The sequence below is a fragment of the Vulpes lagopus genome, chromosome 14, assembly GCF_018345385.1.
Source record: "Vulpes lagopus strain Blue_001 chromosome 14, ASM1834538v1, whole genome shotgun sequence".
Taxonomy (NCBI): Eukaryota; Metazoa; Chordata; class Mammalia; order Carnivora; family Canidae; genus Vulpes; species Vulpes lagopus.
In genome coordinates, this window is record NC_054837.1 from 17,329,995 (window position 1) to 17,344,328 (window position 14,334).

The 14,334-nt window shown below is 39.0% G+C and overlaps 1 protein-coding gene across 3 annotated transcripts in view; it reads right to left on the minus strand.

The window, feature by feature from the left end:
* GRK3 (G protein-coupled receptor kinase 3) overlaps positions 1-14,334 on the minus strand; it is a 127,201-nt gene that overhangs the window by 48,419 nt on the left and 64,448 nt on the right. For all 3 annotated transcript variants that reach the window (XM_041728575.1, XM_041728576.1, XM_041728577.1), the window contains 4 exons: positions 9,101-9,202; positions 6,792-6,866; positions 5,688-5,749; positions 1,497-1,548 (listed from right to left, as the gene is read on the minus strand). In XM_041728575.1, coding sequence (XP_041584509.1) covers positions 1,497-1,548; positions 5,688-5,749; positions 6,792-6,866; positions 9,101-9,202 — 291 coding nt within the window. The remainder of the gene's footprint in view (positions 1-1,496; positions 1,549-5,687; positions 5,750-6,791; positions 6,867-9,100; positions 9,203-14,334) is intronic.

The following is a 14,334-nucleotide window of genomic DNA, read 5'->3' on the forward strand; positions in this document are numbered from 1 at the left end:
AGAGTGGGCCATATGATCAGAAAAACCCAACAGATGCTGGCCATGTGAATTTTTTATCGATAACATCAGGGAACAGTCAGGACTCATGTTGGGCATGTGAGCATGAAACAAGATGCTAAATATGAGGAAAGTACATAAAGAAGCTTCATTCATAAGCCTCTCCTTGTGTCAACATCTCACCAATGCCCCCCACTACTATTAAAGTAGGTTTTTAAAAAATATTTATGTATTTATTCATTTAGAGAGAGCAAGAGAGAGGCAGAGACACAGGCAGAGGGAGAAGCAGGCTCCATGCAGGAAGCCCGATGTGGGACTCAATCCCGGGTCTCCAGGATCACACCCCGGGCTGCAGGCGGCACTAAACCGCTGTGCCACAGGGGCTTTCCTTAAAGTAGTTTTAATAGTCTTAGCACGAAGGCAGAAGTGAGCCCGATGTTCACAGTGAAGGGGCCGTCGGACAAGAGCTGACGCCTGCTGGTTTATGTACCCTGGCAAGTGAAGGGTCAGATTCCTGAAGAGTTCCCCCCAAACAACCCTTAAAACACCATGTTTGCAGCCAGGTTACTGGCCACACAGGCTTCATATCTGATTCTCAGGAACAGCAGGATGAAAGCAACACCATGCATCAGAAAGATCTATAGCAGATAGAAAGGATTTTTTTTGAAAAAATGAGTTACTGTCCTCTTGTTTCTAAAATCCTGCCAGGAAATGTGAAAGAAAGAAGTTAAAATTTAAACACACACACACACACACACACACACACACACACACACAAACTGCTTCTCCCCATGGTACTGGCAAGGAAAAAACGCACACAAAAAAACCCTAAAAAAAAAAAAAATCCAATTGATAATTTCTTTTTTGCACTAGCAAACCTATGTGAAGGGAGAACATGAAGAAGAAGGTAAAAGGCTGCAACAAGGAATGAGGGCTCCAAAAACCAAGATGGGGATGTCCCGGGAATTTCTGACGTTGAAAGCCGCAAGCAGATGAGACATTCACAGGAAGTGCGTGTTAGAAAGGAGCCTGTCTTTGACGACTGCTTTCCTCATTCTCAAAACTAATCAAAGAGGAGATGAACTCTTGCTCTAATAAAAGATGTCATCATTTTTATTACAAGATTATATCTAATAATACAAACAAGAAGAGACTTTCCCGGGATGGCAAAAGACAAGGGCATGTGGGAAGTACATTATGTAGGGACCTTGTATTTTGACTACTATTTCTGTGGAAGGGTCAATCGCTGCTTAAAATACCCTTTCTTAAATAAATAAACACATTCTTATATGAATCTGAGAAAAGAGAATTAAAACTCGAATTGTTTACGAGGCCGGGTACAGGAGGATGAATTCTTCATACACAGAGCTATAAGAGCAACATCTGTTTAGACAGCGTATTACCCGTGGGAGTGTGCTCCAGGGCAAAGTATTTTCTCACGAAGTTAAGCCAGAGGAAGTTTTTATTTTAAAAAAAGGAAAGAATAAGAGGATACTCACATGGATATTTAATTCTACGTTTTTCCACTGACAAAATCGAGTGAACTTGTCACTAAAAAAGAATATAAATGGTCACTAAAAAGTTGCATATTACATTAATCAAATTTAAAGAGCAATGTTAAAGGACAAATGGGGACAGGATCACTTGTCTTGCTTCTCAACCAGAGATACATTCCCTTGAATATTTTTTCACAAAGCTTTCACTGGTCTTTATGGCTTTATTTTAGGAATCAGGTGAAAGACATAATATTTCCCTTAAATTGTGATTACTGCTATGGTCACATCTGTCTCTGAATCAGGACCATTCAAGAGAAGGCCTAATCTGAGCCACATATGTATTTTCATTTTAATAATGTATTTTATTTAACCCCAATATAGCAAAATATTACTATTTCAACATGTGATCGGCACAAAGTTAGCAATGAGACCTTCTATATTCTTGTTTTTATATTAAGTTGTGAAACCTGGCATATATTTTATACTTAGAGCCCATCTTAATTCACTCTCTGTCATTTCAAGTTCTCAAGAACCACACGTGGCTAGTGGGCTACCATACCATACTGGGCCACGCAGCTCTAAATGACAAAATATTTATAAATAATTGTAATAGCAGCAAACACTCAGACAGTGCTATCCACATGCCAGGCCCTGTTCATTTCCCCCTCCAGTGACAATATGAGCAGGTCTGATGATCAGGAATGATGACGCCCATTTTGCAGCAGAGGAGACTATGGTCCAGTCAAGGTCACACAGTGAGAGAAGGGGTAGGACTGGATCTGAACCTGGACCAAGTACTGCTGCTCAAAGATACAAATGTTTTATGAAAAAAAGCCCTTAAACTAGAATCACAAGATGCAATACCCACTGGGTGGATTTGCTCTGAAAATTTACTCAACTCCTTGATGAGTAGTTTTTCCCCTCTATGAAGATATCTATCCCCACATCTATTTAATAAAGATGTTATTTTCATTGTGTTTATTTATGAGCAACACAGTCTACACTGTTTTAAAACATTTTTTTTCCAAAAGAAATGCATTCTAGATTGACCACTCCTTAGAGGTAAAGAGTATTCTTGGTGATGGCTGGATTTCACCTAGCCCCTGGCACGATTCTTTACAAGGGCAACATCCAGGGTTCTAGAAGAAGGAAGGAAGGAAGGAAGGAAGGAAGGAAGGAAGGAAGGAAGGAAGGAAGGAAGGAGAGAGAGGGAGGGAGGGAGGGAAAGGAAGAAGAGGAGGGAACAAGAAAGTACTTATGAAGTGCATGGTACAGGAATTACCAGCATGGTAACGGAATGCCCTAAGGCATCTAAATGTCCTAGTTGCCTGTGGGGTCCATTTAATATGCTGTCCAAGGATCTTTTAGAAATATTTCTGAAGCTAATATAGTCAAGTTGAAAATCAAAGCAGAAGAACTCTTTGTAATTATGTAGCACCTTTTGTCAATCTAAAATGACATTAGTGTTCATTGATCCCTCTCATCCCAGTGAGGTTGGTAAAATAAAATTATATTTTGAGAATTTCTGAGAGTTATTTCAAACAGTTTCTCTTTTTTCCTAAGTATGATGAGTGCAAAAAGCAAAACCACACTGTGGTGTTCTGTGTCCTTATGAATCTATTGACTGTCACTTTGAAATTCTTGGTGTACTGGGGCTAGCTAGTACTCCCTTTACTCAGGGATTCTAGATTCTGGAGCTCAGAGCAGGCCACAGGGGGTGGTGGTCTGGCACATTTTACAAACTTGCAGACTGGCTGGGGAGGAGAGAAGAGTTCTGCTGACCAAGAGAAGAGTCTAGAGAACTAAATCCCAACACATATCCACCCTCAGAAGAACAGTGTCTCCCCAGAAAAGGACACTTTCAAGCACTCATTTTGCCCACGAAATATGGGTTTTCTGTAGCAAGTTCTCTAGGAAGTACAGATGGCCCCGGGGTGTCCTGGCTCAGTCACGTGTCCATGGAGGTCCCCTTGGTCAATACCTAATTACCAGGATGCACACTTTTTGACAGAAGAGGGACTGGGGCTGAGAACAGAGGAGAACCTGGGCAACAGAGGGCTCCTGACAGCCAGCGCCTTGCAGAGGATGGAATGTTAGAGGTTACCGATACAGAAATGCCAGGGGTGCAGTGAGGGTAGGGTAGAGGACGCATTTTTAACCCCGGTCCATACTTGAGCTTTAGATTGCTGGGCAATTGAAGTTCACTGCCTGACAGAGGCTACCAAACCTCATCCAGGAGAGGGAAAGCCTCCTTCCCAGATTCAGCGTGGCCTGGAACTTATCAGCCCTGTGTCTCTGCTGGCCTCAGGTGAAGGCAGAGATGAGCCCTGGCATAGCTGAAGATTTCCCCTTTATGATCAGACTGAGAAATCATCTTCCCTGTGAGGCCGGCAGTGAGTGTGGCCAGTCCTGATGAGGCTCTAATACAAGGTTCTATTTAGGGAATGTCCATGCTTTTCAAAACCCAAACCTGAAACTCGGTCTCACAATAGAGTTTTTAAGTTCTCATTTGAAAATGTATTAACATGAAAAGAACTCGAAATGGATAAAAATGGAAGACATTTGCTTTGAAAATAATTTACATAACATGGTTAATGACTTCAGAAAATCCAGTGTACCTACTTGCCTAAAACACAAACAGCTTGGATTTCTTGCGGTAATAAGAGCAAAAAGTTCACCCAGTGGGACAAAATGAATCGCGGGCTGACCTGGTGGCCCATCAGCAAAGAAAGAGCTACAAGACCTCCTCCCCAATTTTAATTCCCATCCTCATTTCTCCCCTCTTCTCCAACGATTGCACAGAAGCTCGACTAGCCCAAGAGCTGGGAAAGGTCAGATTTTTGAGCTAATAGTACCAGAGACAGTGTAAGCCAGACCCCACTAAGATGCAGCCAGCCTATCCCCTCAGCGTGAGCCACTGCTTTCCCACACAGTCTCTGCTCCTACTCAGAAAAGGGTAATAATCATTTGTATGCATATTAGTTTCCCAAAGTACTAATTCTACTCCAGGATAAAATTATCTCTTGAACTCTTGTGGCATCACAACACAACTTTTTTTTTTTCTTTTTTAATTACTTTAGTTCTGCGAATATGTGGAAGAAAAGAAGCTGCAGAGAAGCAATATTTGTTCTTCCAGGGCAATTAGGGAACAGCTGTGGGCTGTTCCAGCACCGAGACATGATCATCACGGTGATTGTCTAGAAATTAGCCGAGTTTGTGGAGAAGAGCACAGTCAGTGTGAAAGCACATTCTGTTTAAGAGAGTCCCAGTTCCAGCGGCACATTATCTCAGAGGAATACTCAAAACCTCAATGAAATGACTGCTGGGTGCCAGAAAGGCATATGAGCTGGCCACTTTTATGGGCATCACTGAACATTTTCAGGGTTTTGTATGACAAACATACACATATAGTTTGAGTGGCTCAAGGAACGTATTTATTAGGGATATTAATAATATATGTGACCACAGACATCTCCCTAGACCCTCAAATTAAATTACATAAAGAATCAAGTGCAGGCTTGTTCCACCTTGGGGGGATAGGATCTCCAAGTGCAAACAAATGAATCAGATAGGTCACAGAACCATGCGTGCATTAGCAAAGGTGTCCCAATAAGATACTTTTAATATTGTGGTTTCATAGTCTATTTAAACTTTAGAGCATTTTGAAGCTAAAGAGCTACAGGTTCAAAGAGACATCAATATATAAAATCCTTAAAAAAAAAAAAAAAGATATACAAATCCTAAATAATAATGTAAAGTACTGAGGTGACAGTCTAATGCAAAGCCTGGCACATGGTACATGCTTGGTAAGTACTTCGAATGATTAAATCGATACCCATTTTAAGGATAGTGCTCTTTGGGTAAAATGAGGTACAGCTATCATACAAGATTTTACATATGTATATATACCAACATTTTTTTTTAAGATTTTATTTATTTACTCATGAGAAACGCAGAGAGAGAGAAGCAAAGACACAGGCAGAGGGAGAAGCAGGCTCCATGCAGGGAGCCCGATGTAGAACTCGATCCCAGGACTCCAGGATTACACCCTGGGCCAAAGGCAGGCGCTAAACCGCTGAGCCACCCAGGCTTCCCATACTAACATTTTAGTATAATGTTACATATCAAGTATAACTCAAAAAAATGTTATATATATATATATATATATATATATATATACATGAAGTTTCATACCTTTCCATAAATTTTTGGAAAATGTTGCCTCGAAGGCTTTCACAAATTTCTTCTATGTAGGGCTGGAAGGGATGGAAAAGAAATCACACACTGCATAAACAGAAACGTAGAACACATACTGACAAGACTCAGACAAGCTGCAGCTCCCACTCTTACACTTGCTCTTTTTGGCATTTGTCCAGTTTTTAGTAGCAGATTCATCACCGTGGTTATTTATTTAATAGTTATCTACAGCTCAACTGCATAGTCTATGAAGGTATGGACAGGTCTGATCTGTTTGCCACTGCATCTCTACTGCCTAACATGGTTCCTGGAAAGTCACAGCCACTTCCCAAGTGCCCAGTCAGTTTTCCAGGCGTGTGACCCATGCAGTTCCACAGGGTTCACATTCAGAAGAGCACAGAGCTTGGTTTAGTGTCCCTGCTGTCGCCATTTGAAATTCTTAATTTCTGAACAAAGGGCCCCATGTTTTTCATGCTATGCTGGGCCCTGGAAGTTACATAGCATATTCTATAAATGACTAAAAGTGTTGATGATCAGCACTGATATTGAGTTCTAAAGACTAAAAGCTAATGGATCCATGGGGTAATCTATTCTTTAGATTAGCTATTTTACTTATTAACTTTCTACCTCTTAGAATCATAGAGCTAAAGGTAACAATAGGAAAGAATTAATCCCTCTCCTCATTTTGCACAGGAGGCTGCGGCACTGTGGGCAGGTACTTTCCCAAGGTCTCTGAGGAAATTCACAACTAGACCAGGATGAAGGGCTCCTGACTCACTTGTGCAGTGTGCATCCCTTTATGGAAAACAGTCTAAACAGTCTTGCATGAGTCTGAATGATGCAGGCCCACTTACACATTGATTTTTCATATATAATACTATAAATGTATTTTCCTTATAATTTTTTAAATATTTTTTAACTATGTGATAATTGATTGTTCATGTTATTGGTAAGGCTTCCAGTCAACAGGAGGCTATTAGTAAAGTTTGGAGGTAGAAGCCAAAAGTTGTATATGGATTTTTGATTGCATGGGGGTCAGCATCCCAATCCCTGTGTTGTTCAAGGGTCAACTGTATTTATTTTGAAATAATTTTGTCTTACCTGGAAAAGAGTTGATGTCACTTGTTTCTTGGATAGGTGACTTTGTACATGTTCTACGGCTTGCTTTGAGAATGGCTTTTCAAAAAATAATCAAAAAAGTTATGTTTTTCCCACAAATATAAAACGTAATAAACCCCTATATGTTACACAATACCACAACACATAATTTAACACAACTACTAAGCAGGAGCCTATGATAATTATATTGACATGCATTCTTTAAAAATCAGTTGGGTATCTATGGGCAATCCAAACAGATGCTTGTTCCTCTGAGCTTCAGAAGTTCTTAGATACCATATCAAGAAGGATGATGAGCACAGGGGCACCTGATGGGCATACCTAATCCCACAAGAGTTTAAGACTATCATGATTTTTTTAAAAAAGTATAGAGAATCTCATTATCACCTTATTAAATGTATACATCCCTTAATTAGTTAATGTAAAAATTAGAAACGTAAAATTAGAAATGTAAAATTTCCACTGTATAAGAGAAAACAGGGGAGCCTGGGTGGTTCGGCCAGTTAAGAGTCTGCCTTCGGCTCAGGTCACAATCTTGGGATTCTGGGATTGAGCCCTGCATCAGGCTTCCTGCTCAGCGGAGTGTCTGCTCCTCCCTCTCCCTCCCCCTGCTCATGCTTGCAAGTTTGAGCTCTCAAATAAATAAATAAATAAATAAATAAATAAATAACATATTTAAAAGAAAAAAAGAAAAGAAAAGAAATGCATGAAAATCCGTTTAAAAATTTGGGATGCCTGGCTGGCTCAACAGTTGGGCACCTGCTTTCGACTCAGATCATGATCCCGGGGTCAAGAATCCCACATCGGGCTCCCTGTGAGAAGCCTACTTCTCCCTCTGCCTATGTCTCTGCCTCTCTCTCTCAGTCTGTGTCTCTCATGAATAAATAAATAAATCTTTAAAAGAAAGAACGAACAAACGAAAGAAAGAAAGAAAGAAAGAAAGAAAGAAAGAAAGAAAGAAAGAAAGAAAGAAAATCCATTTAAGAATTAAAAGCCAGGGTGGTGAAGGCTGTAAAGAAAAGCCTTGCTGTGAACAGAGCAGAGGGGAACTTGCTCTAAAAAAATAGAGCTTACACCAGCAAGAACTACACATACTATTCTTCCTCCAAACTTCAAATTATGTCTTCTTTGATAATGCACCATAAGAAGAAAAGTTTAAAATGCCCATCATACTGTTAAATACCCTCTAAATTTGCTGAGCTACATGAAAACTAAGTTTCAGTGGCATCTTCACGGAACATCTGGCATTTTCCAAGGTTCAACCATTCTCCAGCAAGGTAGCAAGGCACAGAGCATCAACCATCTGCTACAAGTTAGGTGAGAACAACAAAGAAATACATGGCACAAGCGGTGCCACCAGCTACAGTTATTCAAATGTCAGTAAGAACTGTGAATGACACAGTAACTATAGAAGCACTAAAATAAATCATTATCATGGCCAGTGCTGTCCTCTTCAACTTCCTGCGGTGACAGCAATGCTGTGTATCTGTGCTGTCCAATACCGGAGCCACCAGCCACGTGCAGCTATCGAGCACTTGAAATGTGGCTCATGAGGAACTGAGGAGTTAAATTTTTAACTCCATTGGATTTCAATTAATTTAAATTTATATTTAAATAGCCCCTGGGGCGAGTGGCTCCTGTATTGGACCCACAGGCCAGGACTGTGAGGCCATTCCTTCAGAAAGCTCTCTCAGAGATATTACGTGGTAAATTTTTATTATCTAATTATTCCACTCACTCCTGGTAGAATAATTTCTTAGGAACCTAGTTTATCCTAATGACTGAATGGAGTATTTATCTGATTTACAGGGGGAAGAAATATTTCCACCACTATTTAACTATTAATAAAATTAACATAATAATTATAATCTTCTTCATTAATCCAAATAAACTATTTAAGATTTATATTGATCAATATTTGATTAGCCTAATTATTTAAAGTACAGCCAAATTAACAATAATAAACTTTAATTTCCTTTAGAAAGCCTGGAATTGAGACTGTCCTTTTTTTTTTTCCTGTTGATTTGCATGATCTATCAATTTTTTTTCTTTCTTTCTTTTTTTTTTTTTTGCCATGAAAGAATCCACTTTTGGAAATAAGCTTGGAGTAGATGGAGCAACAACTTTGTGTCAGCATTACCAGGAAACAAATGACAGAAGAGAAGACATGGGTCATGTCCTGGGGGAGTATTGTTCGATATTTAAACTTCTGCCTCCTATTTTACTTTCTGGAAACACTGCGAGCTGTCTGCTATCCAAACTAAAGGCAGAGAACAAAAAGAAATACTCACGTGTGAACAAGACAGCAGCTCCTTCATGATGTAGGTGTCATAAATTTGCCGGCTTCTGCAAAGGCGATCTTCCTCGTTCTCTAGCTTCTCGTATTCTTTTATCTAGATTTTTCAAAGTTACCATGGTTAGGTATATCTTCCCAGAAAACTCACTTTATTAAAAGATATTACTCGCCTGGGTAAAAACCACTTCCACAGGAGATTAAGCAAATTGCTGAACCGGCTACTCTACAGGAAACTACTTCTAATGTTGGAATAATGAAGTTGGGGTAATTTAAATGCAACTTGAAACATACAAATGGGTTTTTTCCTATGATGAAACTCGTCACTTAAATTTAGAAGGACAATATTAGGAAACTAATACTGCCATGGTTACAATTATCTTACAATATACCAGCCAGAGGCCATTCGTCCTTGCCAACTCCCCTCTCCGGAGCAAAAACCATTTAAATCTGGCTGTAATTCAGTTTCTAAGACTTATCATGGGGATCGTTGTCATTCAACTACAACATTACAAAACAAAAGAAAAAATACATAGTCAAAATAGTCAAAATTCCTGCAAGGATCCCTTTAAAAAATCAACTGAATATTTTAGAAAGGCATTAACCCATAGATGAAAAGCACTGTTTTTTGTTTTTTTTTTCAGGTTGGAGCCTCACTGCACAATAAAGTATTAATAAATAGGTTACTTCAAACAGATATTTTGCTAACTTATTAGGGAAGTCAATCAGAACAGTGTTAAGACAGCCAAATAATAAAAATCATGCTTTAGAAATACTTGCTTTATGTAGAACTAGCCCCAATCCCTCTAATCTGGTAATAGAAGCTGCTAGATCAGAGTGTTTCTTTTATTTATTTACAGAAATACTTTTAATCCAAAAGACAAGAGAATGAGGGCACAAATGAAATATGGAGTTAGCAGGAAGACTAATCTTCAATAAAATGACACCTCTTTAAACAAATGACTTACTTTTGGGAACAAAGTTTTCAACAGATAGGCAGTTGTTTACATTGACTTTCATAATATCTGAGTGTTCTTTATTCTGGGATGATAGAATAGAAATGAAAGTTGCCTTTTTGCAATAAGGCTGGGATAGTTCTGAAATCAAAACCTGTAAATCCTATAAGAATTACTGATAAAGAAGGGGCATAGTCGGCAGAACTGGGTGTGTGAAATACTGAGGGCCCAGGTGAAGGCCAGCTGGCTCACACATGGAGAAATTACTGGGGCCATATTGTTACAATAAGATTCACAAGTCTGTGACAGCCAGGGCTTAGAAGGGAGTCTTAGAAGAGGCAATAAATTCTGCCATGAAGGCAGGCCGACTGGAGTAGGTTATACTCCATCCAACCAGAAAAGACTTTTCTAAGGAACCAGCAATCCAGCAGTGTTGGCATTACCAAAAGATCCAAGAGTTCAAATACCATGCCAGACATAAATATGGTACTGGGAGGCAACAAAAGCCAAACACCAAAATCTGAAGTAGAGTCAGAAAATAAACAGAGGATCTGGTTTGGTTTATTTCTTTTGTTGTTTTAATTTTATGTAGTCCAGGGGCGCCTGGGTGGCTCAGTCCATTAAGTGTCTGCCTTTGGCTCAGGTCATGATCTCAGGGTCCTGGGATGGAGCCCTACGTCAGGTTCCCTGCTCAGCAAAGAGTCTGCTTCTCTCTCCCCCTCTACTTCTCCCCCCTTCTCTGTGCTCTTTCTCTCTCTCAAATAAGAAAATAAAATCTCTAAAATATATATATATATATGGGGGGGCGGGTCCAAAGGTCAATACAGAATTCTGGGATAAAACAGGTAGACTGTAGTAAGTGAAAGGAAACATTTCTGCCTAAACACTAAACAAAGTCAAGAAATAATAAGCCTTCATGGAATTATTATCCTTGAAAGCAAATGTAATGCAACATAAGGCTGTGCTCCAGGGCACCTAGAAAGCAAGTTGACACCTGTTTAAACAAATGCTGATAGTATGGAAGTTTTCCATGAACTGTAATAATCCAATGCCATGGAACATTCTAGTTTCTTGGGCAAAAGATACTCTGAACCACAATACAAGCTTTATTAAGAGATCTGTGCCTCATAAACTCCAAAGTGAACAACAGAAAAGGAACTCTTAGTAGGCAAAGGAAAAGCCTAAAGTGTCTGAGTATCTGTGACTGTAATTCAAAATTCACTTCCTATTATCAGGAAGACCACTAATTAAAGAACACGCAGTCAACTATCAATTGGCTCTAGATGGGATGATCTTATTGTAGCTTGTGCATGAAAAATGCCCCCTCTAATTTAGGCAGTTAGGTTGACCAGGTAACCTGAGCAAGTAGCAGCCCAAGCTCAAGGTGAAAAGTCTCCCCCTCAACAGAAAAGAAGTATCATCATCAAGGTTGAGCATGCACTGGCCATGCAGTGCCTTTCTGCTTGGGTGGTTACAAAGCTCACAGCTGAACATGTAGCCTGAATAAGCAGAACCCTAAGAGCAAGCACTTTTGGTCCACAGCTATCATATCTCACTTTCTCACTACCATTTTCGGAAGAGGGCCTTGTGAAGCCACTAATGGCCTCTGCTTGCCCAATCAAGGGTCTCTCTTTTGTCTGTAGCTCCACTGACTCTGCAGCAAGCATTCAACTCAGCTATCCTTCCCACCTTCTTGGCAGCTTTGTTTCTCTGACTTGTGTGATCTACACTCTCCAGAGGCTTGCCACACTGGCCTCACTTCCTCAGTCTCCCTTGGTAGTTCTTCCTCCTCTGTTGGACTTCTAAATTCTGATGTGCCTCAAAGCATGGTGCCAGAGTACCCCTTTTTCACCCTCTGTATTACTGTAAGGTAAAAATTTTCAGTCCCACAGGTTAAAATATCAATTACATTCTGATGTCTAAGTCAGGATCCCTAGTACTACTCGCTTCTTCCTCTGAGCTCCAGATTCTAAATATCTAACCACCCATTTGACATTTCCATATCCTCTCTACCCCAGCCAAGCATGCTCCGTCCCTAGTCTTCTTTATCACAAACATGAGTAAAACCATCCTCCCAATTGCTTAAGCCAAAGAAGAAATAATCATCTTTGATTCCTGCTCTTTTGCTCACACTCCTGCTTCTACTGCCTCCTACATCCAATTAATCAATCATATTGGTTTTACATTCAAAATATGTCATAAACCCAGGCTCTGCTTTAGGTAATAGCCAAATAACTGCTAAGGGACCAATTATCCTGAGAAAACAACTGTAAATACTGGACATTTTTAAGACCCAACTACACTGAGCACAAGCCGGAGTGACCAAAAGTATATATACGTAATGGGGAAGGGGCATCGAACAAAAGCCAGAAAGTAAGAGAGGATATTCCTGAAAATAAATAGCCAGAGAGTCAGAGCTCCAAAATTCTGTATATACATTCTGTCAACATCTCTGTTGGACCCCATAATGACATGCAAGCCTTGGCAGATCCAAAGCATTTCAGCTAAAGCTAAAAGAACTGAGAGAGATTCAGCTGCTATTCACTGTATAAGAAGACAGAGTTTTTGAAATCTAGTAAGATGAGTTAACTGCTAAAACAAAAATTCAATACCCTTTGAAGAAGTATACAGAGTTTAGAGTATCTATTAATATATCAATCCCAATGTACAAGATACAATCTAAAATTATTTTACATATCAAGAAACAGGAAAATGTGGCCCACGTGCAAGAGAAAACACCATAAATGAAGACCGTTCCAACCAAGATGACGCTGATGGATGCAGCTATTAGAACTATACTCAAAGACATAACAAGAGATATGCATGTAATGAATAAAAAGATAGGAAATAGCAGCAGAAACATATTAACTATGAGAAAAACCAAATGGAAATTTTATAACTAAAATATATATCTGAAATAAAAAATTCAATGGGTGGACATAATACCAAAGTAGAGATGCCAAAAGAGTCAATGAAAAGATCCATAAAAATTACCCCATCTGAAGAACAGAAAAGTGTGTGTGTATGTATATATATATATATATATATATATATATACATACACACACACATATATTTGGTGAATATATGTATATATATTCATATATATATATATGGGTGAAAAAATTGAACAGAGCATTAGTAATATTTGGCATTATATTCAAAAATCAAACACACATGTAACTGGAGTCCCAGAAAGGGAAAGAGTCTAAGGTAGAAAAATGCTTAAGGATAATGGCTCAAATTTCACTAGATTTGGTGAAAGATACGAATTTACAGATTTCAGGAAAGTCAACAAACCCCACAAAGGATAAACATAGTATCTAAAATTATTCCACTAAAATACAGACATTATCAGAAATGGGTGAGGGGTGGTGAGCAAGACACTTTTATATTTGTCTCAAAGAAAAAGACTTTATATATGAAAACACTGGTTGAAAGTAGAAAGGAAAAGATTTATTATGAAAACAATAAGCAAAAAGAGACTAAATAGCTCTAATAATATCCAGTGAAGTCATTTTCAAGACAAAGACTATGACAAGCAATGAAGAGGGACATTTTACATGAAGAGACATAACAATCATAAATGCATATGAATGTAATAACACACTTCAAATACATTTTTAAAATGACAAGATAAAGAACAGATAATTCTACAATCTCAGGAACTTACAGAACAAGTAGACCTAAAATCAGTAAAGACGTGGAAGATCATATCAATCCCCTGAATCTAACTGATATTTAGAGAATATTCACTTAACACCTCCCATCTTAAATTTTGCATGGGCTCTAGAATAAAATCTGAATTTGTTACTCTGGCCCCCAACCCTGTCTCCCTCCTCGACCTGATCTTATCTCACACATCCCAATTCTCTCATCCACGAAGAACATACTATTTTGGTCTTCTTTCAGTTCCTCAAACATGCCCAATTCTTTCCCACCAGGTTAAGGGCTATGTCTTAGCCACGGTTAGCCTAAAATGCTCTCTCTCCTCACTCTGTTCCCATCTTCAAAAGACTAGCCTCCTTATCAATCAAATCTGCTTCCATACTTGCTCTTCAGAGAGTCAATTTTTGACCCATCAATCAGAAGTGGCCCCCAAAGTCATAATGCATCACACTGAGTTTTGAGTCTGTTTTGAGTCATTGCATAGCAGTTATTACTTCTTCATACATTTCCTGTTATTTATTACTTTTTATCATCTGTTTCTCTCAACCAGAATAGAAGCTCAAAGAGAACAAGGACTTTGTCTTGTTCATCCAAGCAATGTCAGGCA